The following is a 22,757-nucleotide window of genomic DNA, read 5'->3' as shown; positions in this document are numbered from 1 at the left end:
CAGGCCTCTGTACATTTGTGTTTTCGAACTGTTGTTTATCTAGGGGTTCTCATTGTGGTCACCTGGAGGGCTTGTTAAAACACAGAGTGCTGGGCTCTGCCCTTAGAGTTTCTGATTCAGTAAGTGTGGGGTAGTGCCTGAGAATTTACATTTCTGATGAGTTCGCAGATGCTGCTGATGCTCTGTATATGGGAAGCACACATCAGGAACCACTGCTGTCTGTACTGTGTCCTGGGCTAAACTATAGAGGCCACTCTTGGCCTCAGGTGAATAGCCCAAAGCAATAGGCCCTGTGACTGAGGGTCCATGAGTCCAGCAGTCCATGAGCAGTCCTCAGCTGAAAGAGAAAAATAGGATAGTTCACAGAGTTTTTATTAAAGTTAAATAGATTTAAAGAACTATTCTTTAGGGAGTTCCCTGTTGGCCTAATGGTTAAGATTCCAGGCTTTCACTGCTATGGCCTGGGTTCGATTCATGGTCAAGAAACTGAGATCCCACGGACTGCAGGACATGGCCAAAAAAAAAAAATTTACCCTTTATTCTGAAATTATGGATCTTCTTGATTATTTGGTGTTAAAAGGCCATGTCTTTCATGAAAGGGTTATACTAATGAGTGGTTTACTGAATATCAAGGCTTAGTTGAGGGAATTCCCTTATGGTCTAGTGATTAGGTCCATGCTTCCACTGCTGGGGGCCTGGGTTCAATCCCTGGTCGGGGAACTAAGATCTCAAAAGCAATGCAGCATGGCCAAAAAAACCCGTGGTTGAAAATAATTAAAATGTAAAGATTAACAACCTGAGATTGGTTGAGAGTGTCCTTTTAATAATGTTGGTCCATGAAACACAAACATTTGGAAACCAGTATTTAGATATTGCTGTGTCTACTAACAGGCATGATAGAATTAGGACTAAGGAGTGGTTAGGAGTATTGAGACTAAGGAAGGACCTCCATAAATAGCTGATGAAGGGAGTTGTAACCCCTCCAGTGAACATTTTGCAGCTTTCCCATGCCAAATGCCATTATCACAGTGTGTGTACCAGAGGTCCTTTCCTTTTCAGGTAAGTGTTTCCCTTAAATCACTAAAGATAACTTACTTTATCAATTCAGTTGTTAAAATACTCAGATTTGATCTTGTCAGGGTTGGATTTTGTTGTAGATGGAATAGCTAACCACTGTTTTTAGCCATTTCCAGCAACTGAACAGCAACAATTTTTAGCCAGCCAGCAAAAATCCAATCTACCAGAATATATCTCTTTCATTGATCCTAAAATTTCCTTTTTTTGAATCCTTTTTTATAAGTATATGTAGTATTTTTCTAGAAATAACCTTTTAAAATTTTACTTATGAAGAATAACATTAAAACATTATCATATTAGCTAGACTTTTACTTTGAATGCTGCCAATGGAATGGGATTTAGAGCAATTAAATTTTTTTATTTTAGGGAAACTTGAGGTGTTGCTGTCTAGGTAAGACATATAAAACCTTTGTAAACAATTGGTGAGACCAAAGTGAGGGGTTTGGGTCAAGGGTCGGAGGTTGGTGACCAAGAGAACTACTGTTTAGAAAGTTAAAAAAGAGAGAGAGAGAGAACTGCTATTAAATTATTCTGCCAGGTTGACCTTTTGTGACGTGACGATCCACTTCTTAAAAGCCATTTGGCTTTCTAAAAGGGATTTCGCTCAATCGACACCTGAGACGTGTGGGCTTGGGGGGGTCACATAAGGATATATACTGCCATGGTACAGGGAAGGGGCCTCTCATCTAATAAGCATGTGTTGAGGACCACTGTGTGCCAGGCACTGTGCCCCTGTGAATATACTGATGGAGACAAGGCACGGCCTGTCATCAAGGACCCCGTGTGTACTGAAAAGTGGAGACAGCAGATTGGACGCAAAGGACAGGAAGAGGTGTGGCTACTAGTGGAAAACAAAGTCAGGGAGCCCAGAGGATGGAACCTCCTAAGATTGAGTCCTGGGAACTAGCTGAGTCCTTACCAGTTTGTAGTGTGATCTTGGGCAAGCCACCTAACTTTTGGGGCCACAGTTTTTCCTTCTGTAAGATGGTAAAGATGATCTCTTGTATAAGAATATGAAGTGTTGTTAGACAAAAGAACTTATTAGCCACTTTTTTTTGTTGTTGTTTCTTTTTATATTAACTTTATCTACACCAAGATCAAGTCATAAAAAGTTGTCATGTCTGCTATTAAAAAAGTGAGAAATTTCTCATTAGAGTATTAAGGTAGTGGTCTTCTTACACCTTTATATGTCTATTGGATCTTCTACATATTTAAATATTAATTTTTTGTTTCATGATGAGGTAGAGAATGGCAAAGCCATAAAATGATATAATTAGCACGGAAGATGAAGACTGAACTCAGCTCTAATTCTAGGTCCTGGGCTGGCCCCTCAAAGCACTGTAAAACCATCTTAAATTGAGGTACTGCTTTCTCTCTTCCAGCTGAACTGTCCCAAGCAATAAACAGTGGTACGTTGTTATCAAAGCCATCCCCACCTTTACCACCGAAGAGAGGCATTCCATCAGCCTTGGTACCCACCTCAGAGTCTGCTGCTGCCGCCACCACCGCCACAAAAGCACCGAGCGATCAGAGAGAGAAGAGCGTGTGCTCTGTGGGCTCTGAACCCCTGCAGACTGCCTGCTCCTCATCCCCACTGCCTGCTCATATACCTCCAGAACCCCCTCGGTCCCCTCCATTCCCTGCTAAGACTTTTCAAGTTGTGCCAGAAATTGAGTTTCCACCTTCCTTAGACCTACCCCAGGAGATTCCCCAGCAGGAAAGCCAGAAAAGGGAAGTACCCAAGAGGATGTTGGACCACAGCTTCGGGGAGCCCCAGGTACCCCCTAGGCTGCCCCCAGTCCCGCTGCACATCCGAATCCAGCAGGCCCTGACCAGCCCACTTCCCATGACTCCTCCCTTGGAGGGCTCTCATAGAGCTCATTCGTTGCTCTTCGAGAACAGTGACAACTTTTCTGAGGACAGCAGTACCCTGGGTCGGACCAGGTCACTTCCCATCACTATTGAAATGCTAAAAGTGTGAGTGCCTTTCAAGCTTGCTTCTTGTTCCCTCTTTACTCTAGCTAGCCTTTGTTGGAAAAAATTACTTATAGAGAAAATGTGAACGAACTTAAGAGTACTCAACAAATAAGACACATTCTTGAATTTGGACTTTTACCCTCCTGATTTCAATAACATTGTTTCCATGGCAGAAATTTCCATGATACAGAAATTACAAACTTCTCTACTTCAAAATTAAAGCCACTGTGCATTTTTATGTCATATAGAGGAAGTAGTGTAACATGGTGCTGAAGAACGCTGACCCTGGAGCAAGATAGCTCTGGGTTCCCATCCCAGCTCTGCCTCTTATTACGAGCTTACAGTAGTGTGTGTCACTTTACCTTCCTGCTCTTGAGTTGTCCAACCTGTAAACAGGAATAATACCCACCTCATAAGCTTGTGAGAATGCAGTTAGGCAAATCTGAAAGCTCGAGTGCCTGGCATATAATCTTGGTAGAGAGGGCAGAGAGAAACCTAAAGAAAAAGAAGGGAGCTCTGAAAGATGGCTCAGTATTCCAGCTCCATAGACTGGAACTGCTCATCTTTTCTCTAGTTCATCTGTCCCTACCCAGTCTGTTCAAAGTAGCATCGGTACTTATTCCTACTTTGTCTTTTTAAAATTCAGACAAATTGTGACTGAAGAGTAACATTTCTTGGCAAGCTGGAAACTTGTCTTACCAGAAGAATTGTTGTAGAGCTGTTTCAGTATCCTCCTTTTTATTTGTTCTGCCATAATTTCTTGTTCTTCCTGGTCTTATTTATTTCATATCCTGGAAAGAGACAGTTTAGGAATTTGAAGTAGGTTAAGTCATAGTTTTATGCCTCCAGAATGTAAAGGGAAAAGTTAGTTTTCATCTTTACTTCTCTTTGCTTCCTTGGTTTAAGAAATGGGTTCAATATTTTTATTGAGTATCTTCCATGAGCCAAGTACTGTGTTAGATGCTGTGTAGTCTTCTCATTTAATCAGACCAAAGCAGACTTGCCTCTCATATATAGATCATCAAGGCCCTGTGTGCCAGACACTAGTGCATTCTAGAATTTGTCTATTTCATTCTCACAACAAGCCAACAAGGTAGGTATCATCCCCATTTACAGAAAAATTAGGTCACTTACAATCTAGTAAATAAGTTGTAGCTCTGGGATTTGAACCCAGAGCCCTTCAGATTAATAGCTGCTAAAAAGTTTCTTAGCAAATTGGAAAAAATAAGGAAAAGAACTATAAATTATTTCATTCATGAACTTTTTCAGTTATTTAATACTTTGACTTGCAAATCAGTTACTCTTTATGTCTCTGAAAGGGAAATGTAATTATGTTAATTTGTTAGTCCAGACGATGAAGAAGAGGAGGAGCAAAGCCACATATTTGCATTCGATGAAGATGTAGCATCTACCTCAGTCGTTCCTAAACTACCGCAGTGTCTGCAGGAGGAAGAAGAAGGGAAAGAGAGTGACACTGATTCAGAAGGTCCCATTCAGTACCGAGATGAAGAGGATGAAGATGAAAGCCATCATAGTAAGAAGGGGAGAGAAAGAGAAAGGAGGCTCTCTTACAGATACAGCTATGTGTGGTCTTAGCAATTGTGAGATGCATGGATGCAGACACCCTCTCCCACCCAGTCGTTTGGCTGACTGCTGTTGGAAGCCTCTGGGAAAGACACTTGTCCTTGCTGTTCCCATCATACAAGCCAGTGAGAGGGAGCCCAATAGATTGAATCAATCAGGTTTTTATGTGTTTAGTTTTGATTTTAAAAATGTTTATCTTGATGGTATTAAAGAATGTGGAGTAAAGGAAAGTTGGTGTTTGGGCTTTGTGGAAAAGATAAAAGTGATACTCCGCTTCAGCCTTATAAACTTAACTATGTTCATGGGGCAAAGGAAAAAAAAATGTTCATATATACCCATCTGCAAATAATAGAATCCTGATTTCTGAAAATGGAAAGCAATTTTAGGAGGAGAACCATCTGAGGTGTGTTAGTTCGAATGCCTCTCTGTTGTAATTCAGAGGCTGTCCCCTGCTTAGATCATCCCTCCTCTTCTTACTAAGAAGAAAATGTAGAGAGAGAACTGGTAGAAGGGAAAAGGTATAGTTAACCCACCTGAGTCCATCTGCTGCAAAGATTTTTAGATATCGTTAGCTTTACCCCCACCTCTATGTTAGGTGACTCATTGGAGGCCAATTAGAAAGCTGGGATTCTGATAATGTTTGTTCAGATCCTTACCTAGCTCCAGGTAAGGTTGAGCCTGAAGCTTCTACATGTTTTTCTTTCTCTTGTGCAAAGGTGCTCTGGCCAACAAAGTGAAGAGGAAAGACACGCTGGCCATGAAGTTGAACCACAAACCTAGTGAACCAGAAATAAACATGAATTCTTGGCCTCGAAAAAGCAAAGAGGAGTGGAATGAAATCCGGCACCAGATTGGGAACACACTGATCAGGTAGGCCTTTTCTTAGAATATATTGATTTGATTTGATTATGCCAGTATATATGGGCTTCCCTGATAGCTCAGTTGGTAAAGAATCTGCCTGCAATGCAGGAGACACTGGTTCAGTTCCTGAGTGGGGAAGATCCCCTAGAGAAGGACTGGGCTCCCCACTCCAGTATTCTTGCACTTTCCTTGTGGCTCAGCTGGTAAAGAATCTGCCTGCAACGCAGGCAACCTGGGAGACCTGGGTTCAATCCCTGGGTTCAAAAGAGCCCCTGGAGAAGGGAAAGGCTAACCAATCCAGTATTCTGGCCTGGAGAATGTCTTAGAGACTTACTTGGTGGTGGAGCATTCATATATCCTTTTTTTTCTTAATTTTAGAAACTTTTTTTTTTAAGTTAGTTAAAAAAAAAAGCATAGTTAAAAAAAAAAGTACATGTTGTACACAGATGGGTATCTTCAATGAATTTGGAAATTAAGGAACTAGATGGCTGCCATAGATTTACACCATAAGATAGACATGCTGCTGCTGTTGTTTAGTCACTGAGTCACGTCCGACTCCTTTGTGACCTCGTGGATTGTAGCCTGCCAGACTCCTCTGTCCATGGATTTCCCAGGCAAGAATACCGGAGTGGGTTGCCGTTTCCTTCTCCAACGGATCTTCCTGACTCAGGGATGGAATCCACATCTTCTGCATTGACAGGTGTATTCTTTACTCAGCCACCAGGGAAGCCCCAAGATAGACATAAGTGTTGTTTTTTTAATTTTAGTTTCTAAGAATTCAGGTGGTCCCTAGGACAGCAAGGCTTTTCTGGCATTTATCCTGTTGTTCAGCCCTGAGGTCCCAGCCCAGTTAAATATCACACCCACAATTTCCATTGTATCTATTTCACATGTTCCATGTAACTGCCTCCTTTCAAAGTGTTAGTATTAATGTATTTTTCAAGTCGCTGGGACCAAAAGCATAGAGAAACTGAATGCAAGCCAGCTTCCTGCATATGTACTACAAGTAGAGCCCAGGTATACAGACAAGTGTTTGCCTACCTCAGATGTTTCTCTAGGTAGAGTAAGGAAAAAAAGGTGGAACTCTTGGCATAGTCCTTAAAAATATTTAAATAAGGATGCCTGTTCATTAAAATACATTCTCCTCTCCTACCTCAGACACCAGGCTCTGCTGTTGGCCAAGATGGCAATCTTAATGCAGACCTGTGGCTCTCTGAGTATTACCAAGAGGTCATCAAGATTAGCGATTAGTTAAAAATGGGGAGTTTTTTCTTTTTAATTTTATTGAGACATATTTGGCATACAGCACTATATAAGTTTAACATAATGATTTATGTTAATGAGCATAATGATTTGACTTACATACATCATAAAATGATTATCACAAGAAGTTTAATGAATATCCATCATCTATAGATACACAATAAAAGAAATAGGAAAAATATTTTTTCCTTGTGATGAGAACTCTTAGGACTTACTCTCTTAATGATTTTGATATATATATATATAACAGATATTAATTAATCACATTGTATATTACCTCCCTAGTATTTATTTTATAACTAAAAGTTTATACCTTTTGACCACCTTCATCCAGTTCCTTCCCTCTCTCCCACCCCCTGCCTCTGGTAACCACAAATCTGATCTCTTTTTCCATGAATTTGTTTGGTTTTGGGAGTATAGTTGACCTACAATACTATGTTAGTTCCTGGTACACAGCATCCTAAGTCACTTCAGTCGTGTCCGACTCTACGCGACCCCATAGACGGCAGCCCACTAGGCTCCCCCGTCCCTGGGATTCTCCAGGCAAGAACACTGGAGTGGGTTGCCATTTCCTTCTCCAGTAACAATACTATGTTAGTTCCTGGTACACAGCATAGTGGTTTAATATTTCTGTACATCGCAAAATGCTCACCACAATGAATCTAGTTACCATCTGTCTCAATACAAAGATACTACATTATTATTGACTATATTCCTGACACATTGTACATTTTATCCAAAAATGGCAATCTTTGATAATAGATTCCTTTTTGCTTTATTACATTGCTCATCGTTGAGTGTTTTTTCCCAGGTCGTAATAGTTTTAGAAGAGCTTGTTGAACATTGGCCATGAATAGTCTGAAATTGAAATGAAGAAATATGAGAGACTAAGATTTATAATAACAATTTACAATACCATAAAAAACCTTTAAATATTGTGGATAAACCTGATGAAAGATTATGTAAGACCTGTGCATTGTAAAATATAAAATAATGGTAAAGAAAGTAAAGAAAACCAAAAAAAAAAAAGTAAAGAAAACCTAAATATATGGAGAGAAATAACATTTTCATGGATCACAAGTCCCAGTATTATCAAGACATCAGATTTAATGCAGTTCCAATCAAAATGCCCCTTAGTGGACTTTAACTGACAAACTGATTCTACAGTTGTCAGAAATATAAAGCAACTATGAAAAAGAACAGGATTGGAGGACTAACACTGTCTTATTTTAAGACATATTATAAAGCTAAAGTTACCTAAACACTATGAAATTGACATAAGGAGGATGAACAAAGAAATCAATGGAACAGAAGAGGGAGCCCAGGAAGAGACTCACTCATATAGAACAATATGGTTTAGACAAAATTTTCTTAGATATGATCTCAAAGCATGATTCTTAAGACAAAAACATTGATAAATTGCACTTCATCAAAATTTTTTGTTCTCTGAAAGCTACTTTTTCCACATGCCCCAGGGGAACTAAGTCCGTGCAACACAGCTACAGAGCCCGCAAACCCTAGAGCCCATGCTCCACAAGAGAAGCCACAGCAACGAGAAGTTTGCACACCACAACTAGAGAGCAGTCCCCACTCACCACAACTAGAGAAAGCCCACATGCAGCAACAAAGACCCAGCTCAGCCAAAAATAAATAAGAATATATTTTTTTAAATTTAGAAACAGAAAGGTGGGGGAAGCAGAAGACTTTAAAAGACACATCATGAAAAAAGATACACAGATGACAAGTAAGAATATGGAAAGATGTTCAACATCATTAGTCATTTGTTGTTTGGTCGCTCAGTTGTGCCTGACTCTTTGTGACCCCTTGGCACACCAGGCTTCCCTGTCCTCCACTATCTCCTGGACTTTGCTCAAACTCGCATCCATTGAGTCAGTGATGCCATCCAACCATCCCATCCCGCGTCAGCCCCTGCTCCTCCTGCCTTCAGTCTTTCCCAGCATCAGGGTCTTTTCCAGTGAGTCAGCTCCTCATATCAGGTAGCCAAAGTATTGGAGCTTCACCTTTAGCATTACTCCTTCCAGTGAATATTCAGGATTGATTTCCTTTAGGATGGACTAGATTGATCTCCTTGCAGCCCAAGGGACTCTCACGAGTGTGCTCTAGGGACCTCCCTGGTGGTCCAGTCGCTAAAATTCTCTGCTCCCAGAGCAGGGGGCCTGGCTTTGATCCCTGGTCAGGGAACTAGATCCCTGAGAAGGAAATGGCAACCCACTCCAGTGTTCTTGCCTGGAGAATCCCAGGGACGAGGAAGCTTGGTGGGCTGCCGTCAATGGGGTCGCACAGAGTCGGACACGACTGAAGCAACTTAGCAGCAGCAGCAGCCAAATAAATGAAAATGCTGAAAAAAAAAAATGTCTTCTACAGCACCACAGTTCAAAAGGATCAGTTCTTCAGTGCTCAGCCTTCTTTATGGCCCAGCTCTCACATCAATATATTACTAGAAAAACCATAGCTTTCACTAGACGGATCTTTGTCAGCAACGTAATGTCTCTGCTTTTTAATACAGTCTCTAGGTTTCTCATAGATTTCCTTCCAAGGAGCAAGCATCTTTTAATTTCATGGCTGCAGTCACCGTCCACAGTGATTTTGGAGCCTAAGAAAATAAAATCTGTCACTGTTTCCACTTTTTCCCCTTCTATTTGCCATGAAGTGATGGGACTAGATGCTTTGATCTTAGTTTTTTGAATGTTGAGTTTTAAACCAGCTTTTTCACTCTCCTCTTTCACCCTCATCAAGAGGCTGTTCAGTGCCTCTTCACCTTCTGCCATTAGAATCGTATCATCTGCATATTGGAAGTTTTTGGTATTTCTCCCAACAGTATTGATTCCAGCTTATGATTCATCAAGTCCAGCGTTTCATATGATGTACTCTGCATGTAAGTTATATAAGCAGGGTGATAATATACAGCCTTAACGTACTCCTTTCCCAATTTTGAACCAGTCAGTTGTTCCATGTCTGGTTCTGTTGCTTTTTAACTCGCATACTGGTTTCTCAAGAGATAGGTAAGGTAGTCTGGTATTCCCATCTCTAAGAATTTTCCAATTTGTTATGATCCACACAGTCAGAGGCTTTAGCCTAGTCAGTGAAGTAGAAAAGTGAGTGTCAGTCACTCAGTCGTGTTCGACTCTTTGCGACCCCATGGACTGTAGCCCGCCAGGCTCCTCTGTCCATAGGATTCTCCAGGCAAGAATACTGGAGTGTGTTGCCATTTTCTTTCCCAGGGGATCTTCCCGACCCAGGGATTAAACCCGGGTCTCCCAGCATGTGAGGCAGAGTCTTTACCGCCTGAGCCACCAGGGAAGCCCCTGTGAAGAAGTGGATGTTTTTGTGGAACTCCCTTGCTTTATCTATGATTCAGCGAATGCTGGCAGTTTGAGCTCTGGTTCTTCTGCCTTTTCTAAATCCCGGTTCATGTACTGGTGAAGCCTAGCTTGAAGGATTTTGAGCGTAATGTGAAATGGAAAGGAATGATGGAATACTACAGTGCAGTAAATAGGAATGAACTACTAATAATGCCTTTGCTTACATGGATCTCAGTAATTATCCTGAGTGAAAAAAAATAGACAAAAAGAGTGCATACTCTATAGTCTTATATAAAATTTTAGAAAATGGAAACTGTACATAAAACAGGTCATTGTTTGCCTGGGGGCAGGAGGGTTGAGAGTAAATAGAGCAGATGAGTGTTTGCCTGGAGGCAGGGAGGTAGTGATTACAAAGGAAGTGAGACTTTGTCAGGAAGGTCATAGTAGGTAGAGTTGTACCTCCCAAAATGAATCCTGATCTCTGGTACGTGTGGTACATACCTGCTCTGCTGTGTCTGACTCTTTGCCACCCCATGGACTGTAGCCCACCAGGCTCCCCTGTCCATGGGATTTTCCAAGCAAGAGTACTGGAGTGGGGTGCCATTTCCTCCTCTAGAGGATCTTCCCAACCCAGAGATCAAACCCATGACTCCATGACTCCTTCATTGCAGATGATTCTTTACCACTGCTCTGCCTGGAAAGATGGTACCTATGAATGTGACCTTATTTGGATAGGGGGTCTATGTAGATATAATCAGTTTAAGTTGAAGTCATACTGGTTTTCTTGGTCTCCAAAATCACTGTGGGTGGTGACTGCAGCCATGAAATTAAAAGATGCTTGCTCTTTGAAAGGAAAGCTATGACAAACCTAGACAGCACATTAAAAAGCAGAGACATCACTTTACTGACAACAAAGTGTCCGTATAGTCAAAGCTATGGTTTTAAACAGTGATCATGTACACAATAAGAGTGCAGCCATACAGAAGGCTGAGCACTGAAGAATGGATGATTTTGAATTGAGACTCTCAAGAGTCTCTTGGGCTGCAAGATCAAACCAGGTCAATCCTAAAGGAAATCAACCCTGAATACTCATTGGAAGGACTGATGCTGAAGCTGAAGCTCCAGTACATTGGCCATCTGATGTGAAGAGCCAACTCACTGGAAAAGATCCTGATGCTGGGAAAGATTGAAGGCCCGAGAAGGGGGCGACAGAGGATGAAATGGATAGAAAGCATCACCAACTCAGTGGACAGGAATTTGGGCAAACTCTGGGAAGAAAGTGAAATACAGCGGAGCCTGGCATGCTGCCGTCCATGGGGTTGCATACAGTTGGACATGACTTAGCGAGTGAAAAATAACAACATCCTAGATTAGTTAGGGTAGGCTCTGATCCAGCGACTCGTGTCCTCATAAGGGGAGGGAAATTGGGACGCAGAGACTCAGACACACGTAGGGCGAATGCTAGGGCGAATGCGAGGAGACTAGCGCAGAAGCTAGGGCGATGCATCTGAAAGCCGAAGAGCCCCAGAGCCGGGAGAGGCAGGGAGCCTGCGGAAGGGGCCAGCCTGACCACGCCTGGGCTCTGGGCTCCAGAGCCGGGGGAGAGGCAGGGAGCCTGCAGAAGGGGCCAGCCTGACCACGCCTGGGCTCTGGGCTCCGGCCTCCAGAGCCGGGGTAGAGGCAGGGAGCCTGCGGAAGGGGCCAGCCTGACAGCACCTGGGCTCTGGGCTCCAGAGCCGGGAGAGGGGCAGGGAGCCTGCGGAGGGGGCCAGCCTGACCACGCCTGGGCTCTGGGCTCCAGAGCCGGGGGAGAGGCAGGGAGCCTGCGGAAGGGGCCAGCCTGACCACGCCTGGGCTCTGGGCTCCGGCCTCCAGAGCCGGGGTAGAGGCAGGGAGCCTGCGGAAGGGGCCAGCCTGACAGCACCTGGGCTCTGGGCTCCAGAGCCGGGAGAGGGGCAGGGAGCCTGCGGAGGGGGCCAGCCTGACAGCACCTGGGCTCTGAGCCCCAGAGCCGGGAGAGAGGCAGGGAGCCTGCGGAAGGGGCCAGCCTGACGACGCCTGGGCTCTGGGCTCCGGCCTCCAGAGCCGGGGTAGAGGCAGGGAGCCTGCGGAAGGGGCCAGCCTGACAGCACCTGGGCTCTGGGCTCCAGAGCCAGGAGAGGGGCAGGGAGCCTGCGGAGGGGGCCAGCCTGACCACGCCTGGGCTCTGGGCTCCAGCCTCCAGAGCCGGGAGAGAGGCAGGGAGCCTGCGGAAGGGGCCAGCCTGACGACGCCTGGGCTCTGGGCTCCGGCCTCCAGAGCTGAGAGAGAGTGAGCACCTGTTATAAGCCATCCACTCTGTGGTGACTTGTTACAGCAGCCCTGGGAATCATTGCAAGGGTGATGGATGTGCTCCTTCCCTTGATTGTAATGATGATATTGCAGGTACATACATATGTCAGGATATCAAATCAAATCATGCAATTTATTGTATGTCATTTATACCTTAGTAAAGCTGTGGTGTTGTGTCTTTTAATACTTGTTGAAAAAAGATGGTCTTGTTCAGAGAGACAAGAAAAACTCTGAAATGCAGATAATTGTAAATTGTATAAAAAATGGGCCTGGGAGTTTTCCATGCAACTAAAGAGTTCAGTTCAGTTCAGTCTCTCAGTCGTCTCTGACTCTTTGCAACCCCATGAATCGCAGCACGCCAGGCCTCCCTGTCCATCACCAACTCCTGGAGTTCACTCAGATTCACGTCCATCGAGTCAGTGATGCCATCCAGCTATCTCATCCTCGGTCGTCCCCTTCTCCTTCTGCCCCCAATCCCTCCCAGCATCAGAGTCTTTTCCAATGAGTCAACTCTTCGCATGAGGTGGCCAAAGTACTGGAGTTTCAGCTTTAGCATCATTCCTTCCAAAGAAATTCCAGGGCTGATCTCCTTCAGAATGGATTGGTTGGATCTCCCTGGAGTCCAAGGGACTCTCAAGAGTCTTCTCCAATACCACAGTTCAAAAGCATCAATTCTTTGGCGTTCAGCCTTCTTCACAGTCCAACTCTCATATCCATACATGACCACAGGAAAAACCATAGCCTTGACTAGACGGACCTTAGTCAGCAAAGTAATGTCTCTGCTTTTGAAAATGCTATCTAGGTTGGTCATAACTCTCCTTCCAGGGAGTAAGCGTCTTTTAATTTCATGGCTGCAATCACCATCTGCAGTGATTTTGGAGCCCCCTCAAAAAAAGTCTGACACTGTTTCCACTGTTTCCCCATCTATTTCCCATGAAGTGATGGGACCGGATGCCATGATCTTCGTTTTCTGAATGTTGAGCTTTAAGCCAACTTTTTCGCTCTCTTCTTTCACTTTCATCAAGAGGCTTTTTAGTTCCTCTTCACTTTCTGCCATAAGGGTGGTGTCATCTGCATATCTGAGGTTATTGATATTTCTCCCGGCAATCTTGATTCCAGCTTGTGTTTCTTCCAGTCCAGCGTTTCTCATAATATACTCTGCATATAAGTTAAATAAGCAGGGTGACAATATACAGCCTTGACGTACTCCTTTTCCTATCTGAAATCAGTCTGTTGTTCCATGTCTAGTTCTAACTGTTGCTTCCTGACCTGCATACAGATTTCTCAAGAGGCAGGTCAGGTGGTCTGGTATTCCCATCTCTTCAGAATTTTCCACAGTTTATTGTGATCCACACAGTCAAAGGTTTTGGCATAGTCAAGAAAGCAGAAATAGATGTTTTTCTGGAACTCTTGCTTTTTCCATGATCCAGCGGATGTTGGCAATTTGATTTGTTCGTAGTGATGCTTTCTAAGGCCCACTTGACTTCACATTCCAGGATGTTTGGCTCTAGATGAGTGATCACACCATCGTGATCATCTGGGTCGTGAAGATCTTTTTTGTACTGTTCTTCTGTGTATTCTTGCCACCTCTTCTTAATATCTTCTGCCTCTGTTAGGTCCATACCATTACTAGCACATAATTCAGAGAAGGCGATGGCACCCCACTCCAGTACTCTTGCCTGGAAAATCCCATGGACGGAGGAGCCTGGTAGGCTGCAGTCCATGGGGTTGTGAAGAGTCAGACACGACTGAGCGACTTCACTTTCACTTTTCACTTTCATGCATTGGAGAAGGAAATGGCAACCCACTCCAGTGTTCTTGGCCTAGAGAATCCCAGGGACGAGGCAGCTGGTGGGCTGCCGTCTATGGGCTCACACAGAGTCAGATACGACTGAATTGACTTAGCAGCAGCAGCACATAATTAGATACTGTTGAGAATTATACATTAAGAGTAAGAATTGAAGAACTTTCTGATTCTAGAAGTGACAAGTTTTCATTGGTGAATAACATCTCAGATCTGGGAATAAAATAAGAAATTTCATCAATATTTCCGAGAGGACCAAAATTGAAATCATAGGTTTTACAGAATATAACTCCAAAAGAGACAAGTTTAAATTCCAGTGGTTCCTAAACCACTGGTTTAAAAATCAAAAGAAAGACTTCCCTGGTGGACCGATTGATAAGAATCTTCCTGCCAGGGGAGGGTACACAGGTTCACCAGTCAGGGAATTAAGGCCTCACATGCCTCAGGGCAACTAAGCCCATGGGCCACATCTACTGAGCCTTTGTATCCTAGAGCCCATACTCCCCAGCAAGAGAAACCACCGCAGTGAGAAGCCCCTGCCCACAGCAATGAAGACCCAGCACAGGCAAAAGGAAATAAATAATAAAAAGTAGTGCTTCAAAATAAAAATTTAAAAAAGAGAGGGGCTTCCCTGGTGATCCAGTGGTTAAGACTCCATGCTTCCAATGCAAGGGATACAGGTTGGGGTCCTGGTTGGGGAACTAAAATCCCACATGCTACAAGGCATAGCCAAAAAGTAAAAGTTTAAATAAGTAAAAAGAGGGGAATCAGAGTCATATGGGAAGCATCAAAAATATTTACATATGTATATGTACACACATACTAATATAAAATCTCAGTCCTCAAAATCAGCATCTTTATTAATATCTTTGAGGATCTGTGTTAACCCATGTGCTGAAGGAGCAGACCTGTTTGGGAGTCACAAAAGCAGTCCAAATGTTCATTTTACACATGAGTACACTCAGAGTCTAACTAAGCTTTTTTGTGGTGACAGAACTTGCTGGCATCAAAACTAGTCTCCTGTTTGCTGGTACAGTCCCTTTTTACATTGTAATGTATGTATTAACACTTTGAGTGTGAAAAATGTTCATAAACAATCAGTTAACCAAATGAAATATCAAGACTCTGAAAATTTTTTGATTTCTTTCTAGTGTAGGGGCTAACATAAACTAAGACCAAAACAGATCTGTATAAACAGGATTGGGTGGTTTAACATAGACAAAACTCTTATTTATCTCCTTTTTAGACGACTGAGTCAGAGACCAACACCAGAAGAACTAGAACAACGGAACATACTACAGCGTGAGTCCAGATATGGGAGTGAAGTTGTGTAGAGTTTCTTTGTGTATTTCTGACTTAATATACATAACAGAGAAGAGAAGCATTTTTCAACAAGGGCAGAGCAGAGAGTATTCCAGCCAAGGAAGGAGTATTCATAATTTTTTCCCCTGAAGGAACATAGTTCCCCAAGCTTCCTTTATAGAAAATCATTATGATATTGTTTTATGTACTGGAATGCTCCAGAAAACTGTATTTTAATATTCTCATAGTATCCTGCACCTGCCTTGGGCATTTGGCCGACCCAATGTTTGACTACACCAGTTGACAAGAAAATTGTCTTGAGTCCCAAAGTTAGTATTTATTCTGACTCGGAGCCTGTAAGAATTATCTGTGTGTAATCACTGAAAAGTTTGATATGCCGATGGCCATTCTGAAGTAATATTCTTTGTTTCTGGCTATCAACTGTAGCTAAAAACGAAGCTGATCGTCAAGCAGAAAAACGAGAAATTAAGCGTCGGCTCACCAGAAAGGTATGCCCCCCGAGTCTTCAGTCTCAGTCTGTGTCTGGTATGTGAGTGACCTGTTTGACTGGAAAGAAATGAATTTGACTTGAATTGCCATAGATTTCGGTGAAAATACAACACATGATGAAAATCTAGAAAACAATACAGCATTATAAGAACTTTTTTTCATTTTAACTGTTTAAAGAAAGCCTGGCACAGGAAGGTGTTCAGTAAATATTTGCACACGTTTTGACCTTTTCTTTAGTAGACCTGGAATTTTGGTATCAACTAAAACCTGTGGGAGTATGGAAACAGTAACAGGAAGAGTGTGTAGTGTTTGATTTTTCAAGGCAAACTGGTCATATTCTAATGAGAGAAACAGCTGAATTGATCCTTAGTTACACCTGAAAAGTGTGAAAAACCGAGTAAGATTTCTCACTGGTCCCAAATCAGTCAGGGTAGAACCATTTCTCTTGCAGGCTTGTTTAGCCCTTAAACTCTGGGAGTGAGCCATTTTTCCTTTGCCTCCCTCAGTATTAGTTGGTAATTACCTCCTGTAGATTCTTAGACTTGGCCTGAGTCCTGTAGATATTTTTTTAAATGTACAGGAATCCTCAGGAAAGCGAGGGAACTAGATATTCTCCTCCTGATTTTTCCTATTTCTCCCTTTCCCCAGGACCAGACGAATTATCCTTGATAGATTGCGGGTGGCTAAAGGCCATCACAGGATTTAAAGGCTTCAGATTGAGCAGGTTAACTGATTGTTCACCCTTAAATCTTAATTTGTTACAGAATCTGGTATCTTGGCATTTACTCATGTTGAAAGGAAATTCACCCTTAATGTCAATCATTAATAGATATTGCTTTCATATTCAGTGTGTTCACCTTCTAGTGTATTAGATATGAATTTGTAGCCTGGACCCTTTTGCTACCCAACATGTGGTCCACGGACCAGCAGCACTGGCATCACCTGGGATTTGCAAGAGCTACAGAATCTCAGGCCCCACCCCAAATATGCTTAGTCAGAATCTACACTTTAACCACATCCCCAGATGGTTTGTATGCCTGTTAAAGTTTGAGAAGCACTGGCTATACTGGTTTAATAGCAATTCTTTGTTCTCAATTGGCTGTGCATCATGGAGTTTAAAAAAACAAATTCCTGATACCCAGAATCTGAGGGTGGACCCAGAGATCAGTAGTGTTTAAAGGTCCCAAGGTGATTCTGTTGTGGAGTGAAAGTTGAAGCTCTGGATTAGAGGCAGTTTGAATGCATGATTGATGCCTGACTCCTGGCATAGTGAACTGAGGGCCTCCATTTCTTTCAGCTCAGTCAAAGGCCAACTGTGGCTGAACTACTTGCCAGGAAGATTCTGAGGTTTAATGAGTACGTGGAAGTAACAGATGCTCACGACTATGACCGGCGAGCTGACAAACCTTGGACCAAACTGACCCCTGCTGACAAGGTATCTGTCATTTGTCTGTCTCTCTTTATCTCAAGGATACAAGACATCAACTAGAATGGGGAACCATAAACAAAATTTCTACTTCTTGTATAGTGTTAAATATCTAATTATGATACAAAATACCAGGAAGTACAAACTAAAACATGGACTTCTTCACCAAAACTTTAGAGAAGAGAAAATCCCTGCTGTATTGCAGGGTACAAAAAGCTGCAAGGAAATAAAGCATATTTTTTAACAGGAGTTATGTTTCATTGGAGGGAGTTTGGGTAGTATATTTTAGTAATTACCCATATTTCACTTTTATAACAGGGAAAGCATTTTTACATGCTGCAGAAACTGTAAAAGCTACAGTCTCTCTTTTGAGCTTTTCAAGGGTTTTAACTGGAGATTTCAGGTTTATTATGAGACAAAGGTTGTCAGGAAGGCAATGTGCATCAGACTCAGAGCCACACACAGAACTCTGTGTTCACCTGACTTCCTCCCTCCCTTCTGGGTTGCCTGGTCAGAGTTAAGCACAGTAGAGATCAGATGACAAAGCATGCTGTTGCTGTTGTAGCAGGCAGAAGATGCTGAAACATTTTTGATTCTACTCTGCAGGCTGCCATAAGGAAAGAATTGAATGAGTTTAAAAGCTCAGAGATGGAAGTTCATGAGGAGAGTAAACATTTTACACGGTAAGACCTAAATACTGGAAGCTAAGCAGAACTCCACCAAAAAGCAAATGAGGCAGAGTTGTTCAGCTTGAAAGGATTCTAAAGACACAGTTAAAAGAACAACACTCGGTGTTAATTGCACAGACTATATTAAGAGAGAGATGAGAACTAAGAGGCATAGTTCATGCCTTACGGCGTATGGTGTTTTATGTATTTTATATCTTACTTATTACTTGCAGTAAACATACCAGGTGTGTTCATATCCCCATTTTATTAATGAGGAAATAAGACTCAAAAGGGTTAAGTAAGGTGCTTGACTTGCATGACCAGGATGTGGGAAAAGCAATGAATGACTAAAAGCAGTTGGGTGTTCTCTTTTCTGCACCTCACTGTCCCAGGTTATGGATATGGAATGGTTGCTAAGCTGGAAAGGAACCTGCCCCCTCTGGTTTCAGTCCTTTCTAGCACAGTTGATCTTACCAGTTTAGTGTATAAACATCATGAAAAAAACCACAAAGCAGCCAAGAAGCGTTTTGATTTGGAATTACTGTTGTGATTAAGGCCCCAGCCCATACCTAAAGACTCAGGTAGCCACGAATGGAATCTGTAGAAGTACCTAGGTGACTCTCAAAACATTTATAAGCAGAGGCTAAATGAAAGAAGGTATGATGACAATTACAGTTTTCTATAAAAAGAAGGAACAACCAAAGTTGGGAGACAAAATATTAAACATTTTTCAATCAAAATACAGAACAAATGGTTGTTTTAACTACATAATTTTTTTGTACAGAATTAGAGAAGGCAGTTTCTTTGAACAACAGTTGTGCCATTCAGGGCACTGTAGTATGACCTCAATAACAAGCCATACTTGTCAGTAAGGAGATTATTAGTCTAAGCTGGGAAGAGATCTGTGTACCACTCCGTACAGTCAATATGATAAATGCCTTAGCCATTCTGAGGGCTGAATCTGTCGAGTTTCATGTCCCAACTCCACCATTTCCTGCCTGTGTCAGTATTCACTTCAGTTCAGTTCAGTCACTCAGTTGTGTCCGACTCTTTGTGACCCTGTAAACCGCAGCACGCCAGGCCTCCCTGTCCATCACCAACTCCAGGAGTCCACCCAAACCCATGTCCATTGAATCGGTGATGCCATCCCACCATCTCAACCTCTGTTATCCCCTTCTCCTCCTGCTCCCAATCCCTTCCAGCATCAGGGTCTTTTCAGATGAATCAGCTCTTCGCATCAGGTGGCCAAAAGTATTGGAGTTTCAGCTTCAACATCAGTCCTTCCAGTGAACACCCAGGAGTGATCTCCTTTAGATGGACTGGTTGGATCTCCTTGCAGTCCAAGGGATTCTCAAGAGTCTTCTCCAACACCACAGTTCAAAAGCATCAATTCTTCAGTGCTCAGCTTTCTTTATAGTCCAACTCTCACATGCATACATGACCACTGGAAAAACTACAGCCTTGACTAGACGGACCTCTGTTGACAAAGTAACGTCTCTGCTTTTCAGTACGCTGTCTAGGTTGGACATAACTTTGCTTCCAAGGAGCAAGCGTCTTTTAATTTCATGGCTGCAGTCACCATCCACAGTGATTTTGGAGGCCAAAAAAATAAAGTCAGCCACTGTTTCCACTGTTTCCCCATCTATTTCCCATGCAGGGATGGGACCAGATGCCGTGATCTTAGTTTTCTGCACGTTGAGCTTTAAGCCAACTTTTTCACTCTCCACTTTCACTTTCATCAAGAGGCTTTTCAGTTCTTCATTTTCTGCCAAAAGGGTGGTGTCATCTGCATATCTGAGGTTATTGATATTTCTCCCGGCAATCTTGATTCCAGCTTGTGCTTCTTCCAGCCCAGCGTTTCTCATGATGTACTCTGCATCTAAAGTTAAATAAACAGGGTGACAATATACAGCCTTGACGTACTCCTTTTTCCTATTTGGAACCAGTCTGTCATTCCATGTCCAGTTCTAACTGTTGCTTCCTGACCTTCATACAGATTTCTCAAGAGGCAGGTCGGGTGGTCTGGTATTCCCATCTCTTCAGAATTTTCCAGTTTATTGTGATCCACACAGTCAAAGGCTTTGGCATAGTCAATAAAGCAGAAATACATGTTTTTCTGGCTCTCTTTTGCTTTTTCAGTGATCAAGCGGATGTTGGCAATTTGATCTCTGGCTCCTCTGCCTTTTCTAAAATCAGCTTGAACATCAGGAAGTTCACGGTTCACGTATTGCTGAAGCCTGGCTTGGAGAATTTTGAGCATTACTTTACTAGAGTGTGAGATGAGTGCCATTGTGTGGTAGTTTGAGCATTCTTTGGCATTGCCTTTCTTTGGAATTCGAATGAAAACTGACCTTTTCCAGTCCTGTGGCCACTGCTGAGTTTTCCCAATTTGCTGGCATATTGAGTGCAGCACTTTCACAGCATCATCTTTCAGGATTTGAAATAGCTCAATAGGAATTCAGTCACCTCCACTAGCTTTGTTCTTAGTGACGCTTCCTAAGGCCCACTTGACTTCACATTCCAGGATGTCTGGCTCTAGGTGAGTGATCACACCATTGTGATTATCTGGGTCGTGAAGATCTTTTTGTACTGTTCTTATGTGTATTCTTGCCACCTCTTCTTAATATCTTTTGCTTCTGTTAGATCCCTACCATTTCTGTCCTTTATTGAGCCCATCTTTGCATGAAATGTTCCCTTGGTATCTCTGATTTTCTTGAAGATATCTCTAGCCTTTCCCATTCTATTGTTCTCTCTTTCTTTGCATTGATCGTTGAGGAAGGCATTCTTATCTCTCCTTGCTATTCTTTGGAACTCTGCATTCAAATGGGTATATCTTTCCTTTTCTCCTTTGCTTTTTGCTTCCCTTCTTTTCACAGCTATTTGTAAGGCCTCCTCAGACAGCCATTTTGCTTTTTTGCATTTCTTTTTCTTGTGGATGGTCTTGATCCCTATCTCCTGTACAATGTCACGAACCTCCGTCCATAGTTTATCAGGCACTCTGTCTATCATGTCTGGTCCCTTAAATCTATTTCTCACTTCCACTGTATAATCATAAGGGATTTGGTTTAGGTCATACCTGAATGATCTAGTGGTCTTCCCCACTTTCTTCAATTTAAGTCTGAATTTCGCAATAAGGAGTTCATGATCTGAGCCACAGTCAGCTCCTGGTCTTGTTTTTGCTGACTGTATAGAGCTTCTCCATCTTTGGCTGCAAAGAATCTAATCAATCTGATTTTGGTGTCGACCATCTGGTGATGTCCATGTGTAGACTCTTCTCTTGTGTTGGAAGAGGGTGTTTGCTATGACCAGTGCGTTCTCTTGGCAGAACTCTATTAGCCTTACCCTGCTTCATTCTGTACTCCGAGGCCAAATTTGCCTGTTACTCCAGGTGTTTCTTGACTTCTTACTTTTGCATTCCAGTCCCCTATAATGAAAAGGACATTTTTGGGGGGTGTTAGTTCTAGAAGGTCTTGTCAGTATTAGCTATTTTTAGTAGTAGTAAAGTACCATAGTGAGTTTTGAAGTACCATAGTGAGCAAGAAAGTCATAAAGAAGGTGACGTTTAAGCTACATCTTACATTATGTAAGAGAACTTATTTGCACCAGAAGGAAGGAAGGGGACTTCCCTGGTGGTCCAGTTGTTAAGCATCCACCTGCCAATATAGGGGATACAGGTTTGATCCCCAGTCTTGGAAGATTCTATGTGCCGCCAGGGCAACCAAGCCTGGTGCCACAGTCACTAAGCCCAAGCTCTTAGAGCCTGTGTTCTGCAATAATAGAAGGCACTGCAGTGAGAAGCCCCCTGCTGACCACAACTAGAGAAAGCCCATGCACAGCAATGAAGTCCTAGCCCCACCATAAATGTTTTATTAAAAGGAAGGAAGGAAGATTGTAAGCAAACCTGCCAGCTACAGTGGGACTTTGAGAGGCAGGAAAATGTGTGCTCTTTGTAACAGAACATGGAGCTGGAGCAGAGGACAGATGGGGGCAGCATGGTAAAGGTGAGACTAGCAAGATGGATTACGGTCAGGTTCTGGAGAGCTTTGACTCTTAGGTGAGGATGTTGGCACCTCTGGGGTTCGTGTATTTGGGAACAAACCCTGGTGGAAGTTTGGAAGGGGATTTGGAAGAATGAAAAGACCAGCAGCAAGGAGACCAGTTAGGAAGCAACTGAAATAGACTCAGCATGCTGCTAGTGCAAACCAGGGAAGATAAATTTGAAAGACATTTCACGCATAGAATCAACCAGATTTGGCACTCTGTTGATTCCAGGGACAAATTTAAAGGAAGTAATTGAAATGACTCTTCAATTTCTAACATGACTTTTGAGGACTGGTTAGTCTATAAGGAATTCAGTGAACAGTTTAGGACAATTTATTCAGAAAATATTTATTCAGCACCTACTACATGATAGATACAGTGCTAGATGCTTGGGATATAGCAGAGAATAAGGTAAAGTCCCTGTCCTTAAGGAGCTTTTATTCTAAAAGAAGAAGACAGACAGTGAACAAACTAGAAAGTCAATGATATACGTTGAGCCTGTGACACATTGAAGGGAGCTGCCTAGAAAACAGTTGGCTATTCAGCCTAGAGTCCAGGGAGAAAAAGAAGATATCAAGATTCAAATTTAT

The 22,757-nt window shown here is 42.7% G+C and overlaps 1 protein-coding gene across 3 annotated transcripts in view; it reads left to right on the top strand.

Moving 5' to 3' along the window:
* Window positions 1–22,757, top strand: part of PHACTR4 (phosphatase and actin regulator 4) — a 105,605-nt gene that overhangs the window by 80,028 nt on the left and 2,820 nt on the right. For all 3 annotated transcript variants that reach the window (XM_052654904.1, XM_052654912.1, XM_052654895.1), the window contains 7 exons: window positions 2,460–3,054; window positions 4,401–4,588; window positions 5,355–5,508; window positions 15,467–15,522; window positions 15,970–16,031; window positions 17,330–17,467; window positions 18,065–18,141. In XM_052654904.1, coding sequence (XP_052510864.1) covers window positions 2,460–3,054; window positions 4,401–4,588; window positions 5,355–5,508; window positions 15,467–15,522; window positions 15,970–16,031; window positions 17,330–17,467; window positions 18,065–18,141 — 1,270 coding nt within the window. The remainder of the gene's footprint in view (window positions 1–2,459; window positions 3,055–4,400; window positions 4,589–5,354; window positions 5,509–15,466; window positions 15,523–15,969; window positions 16,032–17,329; window positions 17,468–18,064; window positions 18,142–22,757) is intronic.

This window comes from Budorcas taxicolor, chromosome 2, assembly GCF_023091745.1.
Source record: "Budorcas taxicolor isolate Tak-1 chromosome 2, Takin1.1, whole genome shotgun sequence".
Taxonomy (NCBI): Eukaryota; Metazoa; Chordata; class Mammalia; order Artiodactyla; family Bovidae; genus Budorcas; species Budorcas taxicolor.
This window is presented reverse-complemented; position numbering and strand designations above follow the sequence as displayed.